The 17,771-nt window shown below is 38.6% G+C and overlaps 1 protein-coding gene across 5 annotated transcripts in view; it reads right to left on the bottom strand.

The window, feature by feature from the left end:
• The window catches only part of actn1 (actinin, alpha 1), a 39,049-nt gene extending 30,231 nt beyond the window's left edge, over positions 1 to 8,818 (bottom strand). For 4 of the 5 annotated variants that reach the window (XM_052151134.1, XM_052151133.1, XM_052151130.1 and 1 more), the window contains exon 1: positions 8,428 to 8,818. In XM_052151134.1, coding sequence (XP_052007094.1) covers positions 8,428 to 8,571 — 144 coding nt within the window. In that variant the 5' untranslated portion in view covers positions 8,572 to 8,818. The remainder of the gene's footprint in view (positions 1 to 8,427) is intronic. The other variant, XM_052151131.1, reaches the window with a different exon arrangement.
• Positions 8,819 to 17,771: the final 8,953 nt, after the last annotated feature.

Below are 17,771 nucleotides of genomic sequence, written 5' to 3'. Positions count from 1 at the left end.
TTGTGGAATATGGTCTTTTAATCTCACCAACATTCAATTCAAGCACTATTCGTATGGCAGTTATTTTACATGGGGATGTGAGGTCCAGCATTTACAGGGGGTAGTCAGTGATTTTATTACCATCCAAATCCGAAATGTATGTGTTTTTCTCTCACCTGCCACAAGAAAATTCCCGGCCAAATTAACTACTGTTTTTTTGACAAACACCAAGGTTGGTTGGTAATTTGATTACCGTCCAAATCCACATTTCTGGAAGTTTTGAAATCATTCACAATAGTAAAATTATGTTGCCGCTCCACCATAATGAGTGGGAATTCTTAAGTAGAAGGGGAAGAAAAACGAGAGCCAGATCACATACACTTTTTAAATGGTCCATTATTATGGCAGCAATGTAATAAAATTGTAATATATCACATTTTAATGTAGCAACGTTTACTAAATACATTTATACACAGGGCTTGCATGACTATTCATTTATACGGGTCGAGTAGTCCCAGAAAAGTTGCCGGGTTAATGTCTATCTTATTTAAAACGTTTAATTTCCACCTCCACTTTTTAAACACTGACAGAGTAATGCGGGTGACGAAACACGTGAAAGATTTATTTGGCTGTATTGATAAACAGTCTTGTCCCTACATTTTCCTGATTCGTTTAATTGCTCTTCGCAAGAAATTTGGCTTGTTCCGTATGTAAATGTGATGAGGCAGGCAAAGAATGGGGATCTAAGTGCAGCTTTAATAAAACAAAAGATATACAAAGTAACTCAGAATATAACAAAAATGCAGGAAACCAGGCACAGAGCATGACAACACATGTGAGAACTGACAAACTAACTGGGGGAAACAAGGGCTTAAATATACAAGGGAACAAGGAACACCTGTGGAAACAATCAGGGGAAAACCAATCATAAAATGAAACTACAAAGGACTACAAAAACTAACAGGAAACAGGAACAAAACAAGAATTTCAACATAAAAGCACAAAAACAAAAGACAACGGAATATGTGACAGTAAAATAGTACACTGTAAATGTCTGCAGCACTTTGCAGCACAACCTCAAACTTTACAATTTTTATTTTCACTTCAGCATAATTCCAAACATATTTAAATGCAAATACAAAGGATACAGTTTGTGAACTATTAATTTTCCATATAACAAGTACGGATGCAACGATACCACTTTTTCTCATCTGATCCGATTCCGATATTGGAAATCTCAGTATCGGCCGATACCGATCCTGATCCGATACCAGTGTTGTATTTTTGCAAAATCAGTTTAGAATGTCTTTACAATTATTATTAATAATAATAATATAATAGTAATATATCTCAATTATGCACCTTTTGTCATGGATCCACCAGTCTCTCTCTCTATTTCTTCCTCTCTGCCATCAGCGCTCACTCTCCCCTGAGTTATGATTCCACGCACCTGCATATCATTAGTGGCTAATCAACGACTGCATATATATACCCCGCTTTCACACACACACTTTGTCTGTTCTCATGGATCGTATCTCTGAGACTCCAGGCCTTTCTTCTATGTCAAACATACCTGTGTCTTCATTATTACCTGCAAATATAAGACTGTTGTGAGTAATCTCTTTCATCTGTTCTTCATGTCTATACCCTGTCTGGATATTACTCACCTGCTGTTTGCAACTCTGTTCAACTGGATTTACTCACATGATGTTTACATCACTGTTTCAATAATCTGTTCAAAAACCCTGCTATTGAGCTCATCTCTACTTCAGTGAGTCTCTCTGTGACACCTTTTAACTCAACACAATGGAACTATGCAGACAGCTGCATCTATTTCAGTATATGTTGACCTGTTTTAGTGATGTCACTTTTTCCTTGCAACCTCCATATTTGTGACCATCAGGTCAATGGCAGTGAATGGAAAAACACCCATGAAACGATATAAAGAAAAAACCACAGTCAGCACAAGTATTGCCAAATTTGACTTTCACAGACATTTAAATATATTTTATCCACAATTCATCTCTGTACCCCGGCAAGTCTGATGTGTGACCAGCATGTACACACACCTACTGGTACATCACCAGTAACATCTCTCAATCAGAAATTTAAAATATTTTGTGGTCTGATTTGGTCCCAACATTACAAAACTTCTGTCTGTATAAATGTAAGAGCTGCTTTTGACTTAAAGAATACACAAAGCAATGGAGGCATTTTAGTGTACAGTTGAAGACATAATTTAACATACACCTTAGCCAAATACATTTAAACTCGTAGAGAACTTTCCCGTCTTAGGTCAGTTAGGATTACTATATTTTAAGAATGTGAAATGTCAGAATAATAGTAGAGAATTAATTATTTCAGCTTTTATTTTGGCCCATTCCTTCAGACAGAACTGGTGTAACTGAGTCAGGTTTGTAGGCCTCCTTGCTTGCACATGCTTTTTCAGTTCTGCCCACAACTTTTCTATTGGACTGAGGTCAGAGCTTTGTGATGGCCACTCCAATACCTTGACTTTGTTGTCCTTAAGACATTTTGCCACAAATTTGGAGGTATGCTTGTGGTCATTGTCCATTTGGGACACCCATTTGTGACTGAGCTTTAACTCCCTGGCTGATATCTTGAGATGTTGCTTCAATGTATCCACATACATTTCCTTCCTCATGATGTCATCTATGTTGTGAAGTGCACCAGTCCCACCTGCAGCAAAGCACCCCCACAACAGGTACTCTTGATTGTACAGATGAACGTGGTACCTTCATGCATTTGGAAATTGCTCCCAAGGATTAATCAGACTTGTGGTGGTCCACCATTTTCTTTTGATTTTCCCATGATGTCAAGCGAAGAGGCACTGAGTTTGAAGGAAGGCCTTAAAATACATCCACAGGTACACCTCCAATTGACTCCAATTAGCCTATCAAAAGCTAATTGGCTAAAGGCTTGACATCATTTTCTGGTGCTTAAAGCACAGTTAACTTTCTGGCCCACTAGAATTGTGATGAAATAAAGTGAAACAAACTGTCTATAAGCAATTGCTGGAAACATGCACAAAGTAGATGTCTAAAACGACTTGCCAAAACTATAGTTTTTCTCATATGAAATCTGTGGAGTGGTTAAAAAAAAGAGTTTTAATGACTTCAACCTACGTGTATGTAAACTTATGACTTCAACTGTATATGACTAATATGTTTACATTGTAGCCTGGTGGTGTAAATAAAGTCTGAGATTCATAATATTATGATGTTTATTGACTAACATTAGTTCATACACATTAAATATATAGAACTGTATGTTGATATTATAGTGCTTTTAATTTATTTAAATATGTTACAATTATGACATACGGTACCTTTAAACAGTCTGGGTGTTATGAATTTAACATCGTCCTATGTGCTTTTCCAGTTTAACTGTATCAGATTGGATTATTTTATAAATGTAATTGACATGTCTGTACATGTTTGAATAAATGATTTATCCATGCTCTCCCCATTCATCGCTGCTTGACTTGTGTGAAACAAAAGCCATGTCACTTATAAAGATATGGCTTTATTGAAAGAAAAAAAAAAAACGTTGTCACACTTTATATTAGGTGTCCTTAACTACTATGTACTAACATTAAATACAAGACTACGTATCCACATTTGCTGCTACTGAGGTTGTAGTACAGGTAGGTTTAGAATTAAGGGTTGCGATAGGGTTAGGATAAGGGGTTAGAGTTGGGTTAGGGGTAAAGTAAACCGTGTAACTACAAATGTAATTAAATGCAGGTACCTTAAGTCTACTTACAATGCAACAACATGTATGTACATATTAAGTACATTGTATCAAATGGTTATGTACATAGTAGTTAGGGCCACCAAACATAAAGTGGGTCCAAAATCATTTTGGCTCTGGTCAACTTTTCAAGCGTTATAAATGGAAATCTGCCGTCTTTTGTCGCATCCCACAGCACGGCACACTGAAGGTCAATGGAATTTTGCTCACAAACATGCTGTGTGGTCATACAGCGACGGTCTACAGAAACAAGTCAATATTACAGAATGAATACATTGTGAGAGGTGCTTGTCAGTGTAAAACTTGCCGCCATGATGCTAGGGTGTTTTGGGTGGTTGCTTACTGGTCAAAATCAATAAAAAACCCACCCTCAATTCTCTGTGATATTCTGATCTCTATATATGACTTGGGTCCTTCTTTCATATAAGTCTTTAGGATTTTTGGTTTGTTTTATGGACTACCTGACAAAAATCTTAAATCTGACCATTGCTTAGAAAAGTAAGGGCACACCTCTTCTCAATTAGCCACATAATTTGAGGTATCAATAATGACCGCAATGACAAACATTGTGGGGCAAGTTACGAGTTGCCGAAGTTTAATGCTTATGGTTAGTTGTTAAGATAAAACTTATCAAGGCTTATGAAGCAACACTATTTAGAATCTCTTTATAATCTATTTAGAATAGAGCTGTTCAGGTTGTAGTCCAAAACCTTTGAAGAGAATTTGCATTTTTTGCACTGGATTTCCCTATGTGTTTTTATTATATCAGTTTTGGATTTATGACTAAAATAAGGTCTGTGGTAAATATTATTGAAGATACTTGGGTGTTTGTTTATACATCATAAATTACACAGTAATACCTCAAATGTAAATTTGGCTGGTAATTAAATTACCAACAACCTTGGTGTTTGTCAAAAAAAACACATTCGGATTTGGACGCATGGACATATTTAAAAAAAAAAAAAAAAAGTATGTTGCAAACAGTTTGCTAGATAAGAAATACTACGGTTTTCCATTTTTTCAGGCACTTTCACTCACATGCTTGTATTTATTTGTAGTCCTTATCTAGCAACATTTTTTTTACAATTTACATTTGAGGTATGACTGTGTGTAATTTATGTTGCAGAACGAAACGTCCAAGTAACGTCAAGTACTGTTTACCACAGACCTTATTTTACCCATTATAAAAACCCATAGGAAATTCCAGAGGGAACCCATGGCCATTAGCCATCTGGGTTTGCCAACAAATGCGTGCTGCATGTCATGTCTTGTCCACATCACAGAAGAAGACGCGCAGATGAAGATGAAATGAGCTCAGTGTGATCAGTGTTGGAGCGTTTCTCTATAAATTAACATTATGTTTTCTGTATACACGATGATTTTAGGTTAAAGTACAACATGACAACAAGCACTTTTGTTCAGCTGTTCTACTTGTTTCATCTCAACCTACAATTATGTCAGTGATTGCAGGGAAAGCACTAAGGCACATTCAGCTGACATCTCATCAGCACCAGAGAAACTCTATGTTATTAAGGCTACTGTGTTTACGCAGCGTGTTATGATTTGACTTACTTTCAAATAAAACATTTGTTCAAAGGTCATAAATTTCCCACGATCCACAACGTGAAGTTTTAATGAACTCAAATATGTACTGTATACAAGTGAGATAGCTTGTAACAAGTTAATATTAACAGTTATTCATTAACAGTAATTAAACAATTCACAAATTCATACTAAATATAGCCTAAATGTATTAAAATACACTGACCTAAAAATATTTTAAAAGGAAAATGCCAATACTTGAATTTATTAATTGTATTAAATTAAATTATATTTAAAGAGTAGGCTACATGCACATAATACTTGGAGTCCTCCGCATGCATTTTGTGGTATTAATGTTATTGATTGATCAATTAATTGAACGTTAATTTCCACGATGATCGATTATGAAAATGTCTGAAAACTGACCCCTAACCCGGAACATTCCTTTAAGTATGAGTGAGAACAGAAGTGTAAATCAATGTAAACTGACACACAAATCAATACACAGGATGGTCGGTGAGACTAGTTAGAACTCTGTCTTGTGGCATTTGATTTTTAAGTGGGGTAAACAACAATTTGAAACTGCCAAAACACTGGATACCCACTGTGCTCTCTGATTGGCTGAGTAAATGGGGGAGGAACACCTAAACAAAACAATGAACACCTGACCTCTCAGATGAAAAAGAGAGAGAAGGAGTTTACAAGAGGTCTTGCTACTGTTTAGTCTAACAGTTTAAGGTGAATTACCTCACACCTGGTCCAGCCCAAGGGGCTTTTCCTCAAGACGCAAACACACACACATTCTCACAGACCAACACAAAGGTTGATACACTGAAAAATGTGTGTTAATGATTCTTTTGGTCCAGTCTGAAATTACTGAAGTTCTTGAATGCATAAACATTCTGATGGTTCCTCAAATATTTTTGTAATTTGGAGGCCACGGCTGCCACTAGACCTGCAGTGTGTACGTGTGTGTTTGAAGAACAGACTTTTCTCGTTTTACTACTGCCCTTTCAGCCCTGGCAGAATGCAGAACAATAACCAATTTGTCTGGCACACACTAGCATCATTAAAGTCATAGTGTAATGAGCAACACTTTGCCTGTTTAAAGGGTAGTTCACCCAAAAATGTAAATCATTTTTGAGAGAATTTTTAGAAGAATATCTCATCTCTGTGGAGGTGAGTGTGAGTGTATGTCTGTCTATGTGTGGCCCTGCGATGGACTGGCGACCTGTCCAGGGTGTCCCCCGCCTTTCGCCCAATGTTAGCTGAGATAGGCTCCAGCCCCCCGCGACCCTGTACACAGGATAAGCGGTTGACGATGGATGGATGGATGGATCTCATCTCTGTAGGTCCACACAATTCAAGTGAATGGTGACCAGAACATTGAAGGTCTAAAAAGCATATAAAGGCAGCATAAAAGTTATCCAAATGACTCCAGTGGTTAAATCCAAGTAATCAAAAGTGATATAATAGGTGTGGGTCAGAAATATATCCATATTTTAGACTTTTTTGACTATAAATTTTCCTCCCTGCCCAGTATGTGGTGATATGCACGAAGAATGCAAAGCACTAAAAACAAAAGAAGAATGTGGAAGAGAAATTGGAGATTTATAGTTTAAAAAAGACTTAAATATTGATCTGTTTCTCACCCACACTTATCATATCACCTCAGAAAACATGGATTTAACTACTGGAGTCGTCCTTTTATGTTTCCTTTATGTGCTTTTTGGAGCTTCAAAGTTTTGGCCACCATTCACGTGCATTGTATGGACCTACAGAGTATAAATATTCTTGTAAAAATCTTTGTTTGTGTTCAGCAGAAGAAAGACATCTGGGATGGAGTAAATGATGAGAATTTCCATTTTTGGGTGAACTATCCCTTTAAAGCAGTATGGAGCTGACATGTGTTGTGTGAAAAAACACCTCAGGCTTTTTTGTATGGTGGTGGTGGTGGTGTGTGTGTGTGTGTGTGTGTGTGTGTGTGTGTGTGTGTGTGTGTGAGTGTGTGTGAGTGTCTCTCTCTCATTTCCATTTGACCAAGCACACAAACACACCAAAACATATGGTTCATAATAGCAATTGTGTCATAAAATTCAAATTATGATGATCCTGAACTACTGATGCATAACTTCTTTAGGGGGTTCATCTCTCAGTTATGTAAGTTTGATCATGTCTAATCTAGTATAAAACTTTTGCCACATGATTTTGTTAGGGGTTAATAGCACTACGAGTTGACCTGAAGGACTCTACCACTGCATACCTGAGCATGAGTCTTTCCCGCCGGTAGCTGATGACATCACTCAGGAGTCTACAAGCTCTCGAGGAAGGAAAAAAAAGGGAACGGGTGAAAGTTTTCCAGCAGCAGTGTACGGGGTTTGTTATTACCATTTTTGGGCAGACTCGCTCCCTGACAAGCCCAGCCCAAACCGCAGCAGATTCCAGTACTTGTTCGCTTTTTTCCCTCCCCCTGTTTTGCAAAAGGGAGGAAATACACTGAGGGGGACTCATATTTCACAGATTTCTGTGTAAAAATCACCCCAAACTCACATTTCAACCCGTCCCCCCAACAAATAGCTCCGTTACGGAACTGTCATGGGCCACATATTCATTAAAGCGCCAGCCAGACAACGTCTCCGCGCCGTGACTGGAGCTCGAGCTCTCCGCGCGCACAGCGGATCATTTATTAGCCGCATCCAGAGCGCGTGTCGCTGACATCTGTTGCGCGCGGTGTCCGCTGATCAGGGTCCTCCAGATCGTTTGACTAGGGGCGGGCCCGTGACAACGCTTAAATAAATGGACAGACGGACGTGAGAACAGGAACATGCGCAATTCGACATCAGATGTTCCTCAAGTTTTCTTATGCTAAATGCTTCTAATGCCTTATAAACATTTAGAGTGTCGTGCAATAAAACCTTTTGACGGTCTTCTATCTATAAACACACATGCTTAAGACGTGTGGCGTAGAGATGAATAAACAAATCTGACATACAATATAAACACATTCATGCATGCGTTGCTGTGCAAAGCCAGTTTCTGGACCAACAGCCCCTATAAATCACCATGGTATCCACATTTCCACATGTTATTTTTTTCTGCTGGTTTACAGAAAGATACTATAGTATAGGCTACCTTTCGTTGCTGTTTCTCCCAGGCGGGGTCGAGTAGCATATCCCGGTCCCAATCGTCTTCCTGCTGCATGTAGTCGTTTTCCCCATCGTATTGATGATGATGATGATGATGATGATGATGATATTGCTGATTATGGTGATCCATGCTAAACTACCGTTCCCGTCCCTCCGGTCTCTCTCTCTCCTACAGAGCTCTGCCGCGGCGCAGTAACACTCTCGTGCACTAAAGACGACGTGCACAAAACTAACGACCCGGTGAATGCGCTGCTGCCCCGTTCACTCGCCCCAAATTCCCTGCCTCCTTGTTCTTTCTCGTTCTGTCCTTTCTTTCCACCTCCGCTATCCAGAGTGGCGAGTAAGCAGAACCTCCAGCTCGAGCATCGGCAGCAAAACTTCACTGTCTCGAAAAAAATAAAAAGAAAGACTTGGAAGGGCGTCTGATTGGCGACCGCGAAAAGTCCTGGAGCCCGCCCATTTACAAAGACTCGGTGATGATTGGCTAATCTCGCTGTCCATTCATATAATTGGTGTAGGTTGTCTGCAGGGGCGTAGATTGAAAAGCTTTTAGGTAGGATTGTGGAGCTTAAATTGGGATGATTTACTCTGTAGTTTTCAGTTATTTAATGATATGTAAATAATGGCGAAGGTGGTAGCCTACACTAATTATGTATATTATAAATCCATCAAATGGTTTCCTCCCTGCCCTTCAGGTGACCACACCCTTGTGATTGTTATGTCTCACCTACCTGTCTCAGGTGACAACGCACAGGTTCCTCTTTGGGGGGGGGGGGGGTACCACATCCATTAAAACACCTTATACTATATTTGTTTCATCACTAATTTGCTTGAGAAAAATGTATGTGGTTATAAACGTTGGGAATGGATACAAAGTGAAAGTGGAAGCTGCATTGTGGTCAGATATTTCACAGATCAATGCAACCTGTGGTCAGACCTTATCTATAAAGATGTCTGCCTAGACTTGGCAGGGGATATCCCTCACATTCATCACATCCTTGGGAAAGAAAGGCTGTGAATCTTAAGATGAAGAGATTTCCTCCATTGAATCCCTGAGAAGGTCATTTCTGGAGCAGGATTGAAACGATTAGTTTTGTTTATTCAGAGCATGTTTGCACAGCTATTAGGCACTCTGGCGTACACATAAAAATGTTCGCTTTACCCCTGTGATTATAGGCCTACTGTGAGTATCTGAGGTTCTAGTGTCTTGTGATTAAACAAGGGTCAGCAGTTAATTTGTGTTAAGCCAACACTGAAAAAAATGTATGTGAAGTAAATACAGCAGAAAAGTATTAAGTACTTTCCACATTGAATAAGTTAGTAAATTCTACATTTTTACTCAATTCAAACATGTAAAAATGAATCTCTAGCTCTAGCTTATAAGTAAATTCAATGTATGATTGTTTGTTATCTTTATAATTGATAAGCATGTACCAATTCTCAAGTATAAAACCATGCCGTATGTATTTGCTAATTTGAGTATATTTTACAGGTAAATGAAATAAGTACACTTTCGAACTTTTCGAAGCTGGTGTTCCCAGCATGCACTGATTAATGAGCTTGCATGGTTTCACTATTTGCAAGTTTTATGTAAACCGTTTTTATTGTTGACTTTGTTGTTCTGTTTAGGAACTTCTCTTTTTGTGAAGTCTGAAGTTCATTTCTACTCAAAATTACCTGTTTAAAAAAATATTATATGTTGATGTTACCGTCATTGTGTTTTGTGCACCAAATGTTAAGGTCTAGGGGCGCAGCTCTGGATTTTGTTTCCATTGCCATTAAAGCTATAGTTATAGACATGCATGCATTAAGCTTCCCAGAGGAAGGATTCTGAGTGTCATATGCTACCAATATGTTAAAAATGCATTGAAATGTTAGTACACTTTCAAAAGCATGGCTTAGTTCAGTGTTACATAGCTTAAATAAAGTGTACAAAGAGTGAGCAAAAGTTACCTAAAATAGAGTATTACCAAGTAAACTTTACTTGAGAATTAAATTAAAGCCACCAAGAAGTGTGTGTAGCTTTACTTGAAAATATGGTCTGTTAAATTTAGTAGCAATTTCTGCATGGAAATTAGTTTTTTTTTAAGTAATCCTCTCCAATTGTTTTTCTTTTCACCCTTTCACGCCAAACATTCTGCCTTGACAGCTGGTGGCTTTCATTCCTTTAGCAAATCCATTTTTACTGGACAACTAATCACTCTACTGCATATAGGCTTCAACTTGGCAAAATGCACACCTTAAGGAAAATGTGTTTTTCTTTTTCTGGTCAAAAAGTTTATCAAAATGTAAAAAACAATAATAATAATTAAAAAAAAAAAAAAGCATTTCTTTTTATTAAATACTGATGGAGCAACAACATAATTTGTGCAGAAATAAATAATAAATGAAGGTTATTTTGATTTAAAAAAAAAAAAATGTTTACCAAACTATTCAGGAACAAAATGTGTTAACTTAGTAAAGTTTTTTGAGTATCAAATTACGTAACAAAATAACCACTTCATAAAAGGGTTTTTTATTTTCTCTTGATTTCAATCACATTTGGCATTTCATAAAATCTCAAGTATTCTAGTAACAAATTAATCTCCACTGTGATTGGATCTGTCAATCTGAGCTTTTGCCCCGTTGTACGCTAAATATGCCTACATAATTATTCATAACAGATTTATTCTCGATATTTTACTTTTATACCTTATAAAACTTTATAGTTTAGCTATTAGTTGTATTGTACTGTTATTGTGTAATGTGTCAGCTGTTTTAGTAGCCTACATGCAACTGCAATGAAAGATCAACGTGCATAAAGGGGCAGTTCACATCGAAGGCGTTTTTCCAATTGGTTTCTTTTATAAACATGCGCTAGACGGATGTACTGTATATGACCGTTCCGCCCGTATTTTAGGAGCTCTTAAATAACGGCTGCGCCACGTCTCGACCAGGAGCGCCTCGTTAATGTTAATGTTAAAGTTCAAACTCTAAAAAATGGGTCTCGAGACACTTTGTGAGCGCAAGAACGCATTCGATCTGAACAGCTCCTAGAATTTCATTGCAGCCTTTACTTGTGTGACTGTTATACCGGGCGTGATGTCCAGTGGCGGAGCCAGGAATTTTTCATAGGGGTGGCCGGGCAGGGGCCAGCATTTACTCTGGGGTGGCACAAAAAACTTAATTTTGCAAACAAACATGGCACTCATCCAACCTTAAAATAATTTTTAAAGTATTGTAGGTGCCCAAAATCACAATGATGTATAATGTACAATAGCTAGCCTACAATGACATTTTTATTAAAGTTCACCAAATAACTGTGTGTCATAATTTTACTCACCCTCAAGTTATTTAATCAAATAAAACTTAGGAAATTCACTTTGAAAACAGAATACATATTTCCCAATGCTGAAAAAAAAAAAACAGTTTAAACAGGACCAGAAAATCATGTTCAAGATCACTTTATTTATTTATTTTTTATTTAGCACAATTACAACAGCCAAAAGGCTGACCAAACCTATTTAACAAATAGCAATCAATATCTATAATAAAAAAGATTATGTACATGTCAATTATGTAAGTGCAAACTATGAAAACTCAGCAAACTTACAAGCTGTTTCCAAATTACATGACACTAGTACAAACAACCTACATTAGTTGGATTCGGTTATGGTGGTTTAAAGCAAAGAAATTCACAAATTTATCAAGGTTCAGAGACTTGGCTCTTGTGGACTCCACACTTAAGACACCTAGATTGCTCAGTCTATCATGCATGGTTGAGCGCAGGTAACTCTTTACAGTTTGAGAGTAGAGAAGCTGCGTTCACATGCAGCTGTACTCACAGGAATGGCAACTGCAATTTTGCACAATCTAAAGAGCTCGTGGAATACCTCTTTAAATGGCTCAATGAGCACAGTCAAATCTACAACACTAGTGGGCTTCTGTATGCCAGCTTGCACTTTCCTCTCCAGAATTCTTTTCATTTGGTGAAGTTCATGTCTTAGGTCATCTATGTTGCATGAGTAGATAGAGGCAAATGGAAAAAGTTCTTTCTCATGGCAAAATGTTGCACTAGTTGGGTTCAGAGCTTGGATTCCCATCATAATTTCACAGTTTGGTTTTGAGAATCGTCTGTTTAACTCACTCAGCATCTTGTCAAGCATGGGGTAGGATATACTGGTCCGAAAAGTGTCTTTAGTACTTTCAGAACGGCCAGCTAGTTGGGACATTGTAACATATCCATGGAGCTTTGAGCTCTGTTTAGTCTTTCTTTTTTATAATAGATCGTAATTACGATCGGGGTGGCCAGTGGGGTGGCCGCGATTATTTCCATGGTGGCCGTGGCCACCCCTGGCCACCCCCTAGCTCCGCCCCTGGTGATGTCACGTTGCATGTTTGTCAGAGCTGTCAAACTTCACACCGTTATTTTACATTCCCAGAGTAAAGAGACGGTTCAACTTCGCCTCCTGCCTCCCTTTTCAACTCCGAAGAAGGTCCGTTTGATTGTGATGGCGCCCAGCGTGTCGTGTTTGGTTTGTTGGGACTGAAAGCTTCTGCCATGTAGGGTAATGATGTGTTCCGGGTAGAAAGAAGTCACCCTCTGCAGATGCCGAAGGGGCTGCCTGAAACACAAACATTTACACACATACACACACAAACACCTAGATAGCATACTCTAAATGGCAAATACCATATTATTTTCAACTACCAAAATAAACTTGGCTTTGTTAGAATGACAGAAATAAAAAATAATAGTTTTGCTTTTTTAAATATGAGGATGTATACCTACAGAAGATTTTTTTTATTTATTTTTTTTAATTAGATTTACAGCAAATGTATACCCAGAAATAGGTGAGAAACACACAAGCGTTAATGCACTCTGCACAATGTATGCACACTGGATTGCTGGAAATGGAGCACACTTCCTTATATGGACAAACATCCAAGAGGTGAATGTTTGGGAAAGTCATGTCACATGTTAGGCACACAGACAGTGAGAACGATATTTAACTCTGAACACTGCTATTTTGTCACAGGAGTAAATCATTCTCGCCAACATAAGGAAAACTTTTATCCAACTTAATTATTATACCAGCGTTTGTTTGTGTTCGCCACCATTGGACTACTTCTCGTTCACACTTGAAGTTTTCCTTTCGGTCTCTGTTGTAATTGGACACAAGGCTTATGTATATAAAGAGGCAAATACGACTTGAAACAGCATCAGTCTAGCTACTGCAGTTTGCGAAATCTAAACCCTCAAACTTGGAAACCTTTAGCTAAAGATTATGTAAACAGTAAACACTGCAGCAGATTAAAGGGCTCATTAATTAAAAACAATAATCTGTGAGTTTCAGTCTCTTTCTGAGTTGAGTGGTGTCAACAATATAAATTCTGTGTGTTTAAAATTGTCAATCTCTAAACACAAATGTCCATATATTCTGAAAGAAACAGAATGAAACACTCATATGTTTTGTTTGAGATAAATTCACACTTTCTTTGTACATTTTTGGACCTGGCTCGGTTTTGGTAGGCAGTGGTGACGTGGGTAAGGCTGACTTGGAGGGATGCTGGAGGATTCTGCTGGTCTTGGCTTCAGCAACTGCCTTAGGGATGCTGCTCTCCTGCTCTACCATAAATGTCTCCAAAAGGACACTGATCAGCATCAATTCCAGGCAACATTTTTAAAATAAAAACAACCGGACACACTCAAGAATGTAAATGGATTCATATGAAAATCACTAATGTATGCAGGGAGTAGAGTAATATTACTTGTCCTATAAACTTCTCAAGTTAGAGTAAAAGAGTAGCTCATTTAAAAGTACTCATGAGTTGTGAGTTGCGAAAGCTAAAGTATATGTGTAACTGATCCTGTTTGACCCACTCTGAGCAGGATTTGAACTAGGGTCTCTGGCATGGGAGGCAGGCACACTAACGAGGAGGCTAAGGGCTACAAACTCTAACATCAGTTGCTAGTGCACCTCTTGAAACAAGGCGAGTGAGGTTTACACACTGCACAGCTAACTACCAGCTGGCTACCATTACACACACCCACTTAAACCTCACACCCATCGAGGTCATGGCACCACTGTAACCGGTCCTGTTCGACCCCCTCTGAGCAGGATTCTGACCAGGGTCTCCAGCATGGGAGGCGGGCACGCTACGAGGAGGCTAAAGGCTACAGGCTCTAGAGTTGCTGGTGTGCCATTTGAGACAAAGGGAGTAAGATTTACACACTGCACAACTATCTACCAGCTGGCCACCATTACATATGCCCCCTTATAATAAACACTGTATTCTAAAAAAGACCTTTTAAAATACATCACTTATGAAAAACACTATGATTCTGATTCCAAAAAAATAACAGGGAGATGATGACCAATACATTGATCATTTTAAATCTTAATGCATGAAACAGTTACAATAAAATAATTGTATTTGTAGTGTCTAAATTGTCCTTAATGGCGACATAGCGAGTTATTGTAGCGCGTCAAATGTTATGTTCAAAACAATGCAAAGAATGCAAAAAAAATCTAAGAAATGTATAAATAGACTGTTACTTGGCATGTCATGTCCAACACAATAGAGGCAGTACAAAGCAGAGTTGGGCAAAGTTTTTGTACAGGGTCCACGGGCCACAGTTTTTTTAGTACAGGGGCCACATCGGGCTAAAGTACTACATGGGGGGCCACACTGTATTCCTTTAGAGATGCAATGTTCCACATTGATTTAGCTCGTGTATCTTTTAAGCTAAGAAATAAATACTTGTGTACTCATTCTAATGCATTATGCACAACTTTCTGAAGTGTATTTGTGACTGATGGGGAAATTCTGCCTGAAGTATTGCTCTACTTTTCTATCAGGCATTAGAAAAACTTGATAAAGGCTGAGCACAATTATACATTATTTTATCATCTCTACTTCACTGGGAATGTATTAATTAAATGAAAAAACTCTCTTCATCAAGGGTCGGTATTATTAAAAGATTAACAATATTATTAAAAAAAATATTGCATTAATACTTTTACAGCTACTAAAGTTGTTCTGACAAAAGCAGTGAATGGTTTTCTTGTTATAGTTGTTTGATCAATAGCCTTTTAATGGGGGCCTGGGTAGCTCAGCAAGTAAAGCCGCTGACTACTACACCTGGAGTCGCAAGTTCAAATCCAGGGTGTACTGAGTGACTCCATTCAGTCTTCCTAAGCAACCAAATTGCCTGGTTGCTAGAGTGGGTAGAGTCATGTTGGGTTAACATCCTCATGGTCACTATAATGTGTTTCTCACTCTCAGTGGGGCGCATGGTGAGTTGTGTGCAGATGCCACAGAGAATAGTGTGACATGCATTAGGTATCCATGGTAACACACTCAACAAGTCACGTGATAAGATGTCTCAGACACAAAGGCCACTGAGATTCATCCTCCACCACCCAGATTGAAGCAAGTCACTACACCACCACTAGGACCTAGAGCGTATTGGGGAGAAAAATGTATTTAAAAAAAGCCTTTTAATGATAGTGGTCTATTTGGTTAATGTACATTTCAAGTCTGACATTTTGATACAAATCCAATACAAATTTGATACTTTAGACATAACTGACTGGGTTTACATTACCTTGCCAAGACTGTATGACCACGTCACCATGTTTGTGACCAAAATTTCATAGATCTGCATTGTGCCGTGCTGTGGGATGTGGTAAAAGCTGGCAACATTTTTGTTTCTATTTCTAAAACTTCAAAAGCTGATATTGCTGTTTATTTTAAATTTTTCTTTCAACAAAGTCGACAAGGCTTCATTTCGCAAGCAGTGATGAGAGAGCATGGTCTTTGCTCATTTATTCAGACATGTCAGTTATCTATACACATGTCTATTATATTAATAACATAATCAAGTCAGATACAATTCAATTGGAAATATATAGATATATGGAAATAAAGGAAATGTTATTTATAACACCCAGACTGTATAAAAAGTTGTCATAATTGTAACGCATAGTAATAAATAAAAAGCACTAAAATGTGACTATATAGGCATAGTACATGTCAGTCAATAAACAACACATCATAAGATCATGAAACATAGTCTTTATTCACGCCACCAGACAACAATGTACAACTGTAATATGCATTGGTTCTTTTCTGAGTATTCTTCATGAGGTAAAAGCCACTTGTAAAGCAGTTCAATGAAAGGAGGAGGTGAGAACCGGCTTGACAATATAAATAATATTTTAATGAAAAACGTAAACAAAAGACAAACACACACACATGACGGACATGTCCGTAAACTATCTCTCTCTCCCGCACCATCCTCCGCAGTCGGCCTTTATCCCTCTCGGAGGTTTGATTAGCCTGATAAGGGACCGGGTGTGTAGAATCCCGACCCGGCCCCGCTCTCCGCCCTGCCACATTCCTCCCTCGTTCTCTCAGGCTGGGGAGCCCCCGGCATGACGTACCCCCCTTTCCCTGGGGAGGGGCATGCCTTTCACCCTGTCTGCCGGCAGGTCATCTCCGTCTACCTGGATGAGGGAGGGAAACAGAAATAATAAAAATGTTACAGGGGGGTACTTCCTGTAACAGTGTAGTACCCCCCAAAAAAACGAGAAATTTAAACGAGAGGGAAAAGGCCAACGTGGAGCGGCAGTGAGAGAGAGAGAGAAAGATGAAAAAAAAAAAAACACTTGCCAGTTCCCCGGTGTCGTAGCTTGTTCCTCGGCCACTCCTCCACCCTCTAACGGACGACAGCCGCGCCTCTCCGGCAGTCGGCCTATATCCCTCTTGGAGGCTTGTTTAGCCTGATAAGGGACCAGGTGTAGAATCACGACCCGGCCCCGCCCTCCGCCCTGCCACACCGCTCTTACATTAATACAGACAGGATCATCACAGACGTTTTGTAATATTTTGATCAAATCAGAGTAGAAAACAACACAAATATTTGTAACTTCTGAATGAGAGATGTTTACGGTGATGTAACAGTAGGCGCCGGTGTACAAATCAACAAATCCCTTTATTGTCACTCAACCATATGCATAAGTGCAACAGTAGGTGAAAGTCTTGGGTGCAGTTCCAAGCAACATAGCAGTATGACAATTACATTAAACATCTGATTTACACATAACACAGTTTGCACATCTTGTTACACAATACACAATATACACCTAATAATATACAATATACAGTATACAAAAATAAATAAATAATATACAGTATACACAAAAAAGAAGACTGAATACAATAAAAATACACTGTACCCCCACTGTCGAATGCTGAGCTGTAGTCTACAAACAGCATTTTCACATATATGCTCCTTTTTCCAGGTGGGAGAGAGCAGTGTGTATTGTAGATGCAATGGCATCA

This window comes from Xyrauchen texanus, chromosome 20 (genome assembly GCF_025860055.1).
Source record: "Xyrauchen texanus isolate HMW12.3.18 chromosome 20, RBS_HiC_50CHRs, whole genome shotgun sequence".
Classification (NCBI taxonomy): Eukaryota; Metazoa; Chordata; class Actinopteri; order Cypriniformes; family Catostomidae; genus Xyrauchen; species Xyrauchen texanus.
This window is presented reverse-complemented; position numbering and strand designations above follow the sequence as displayed.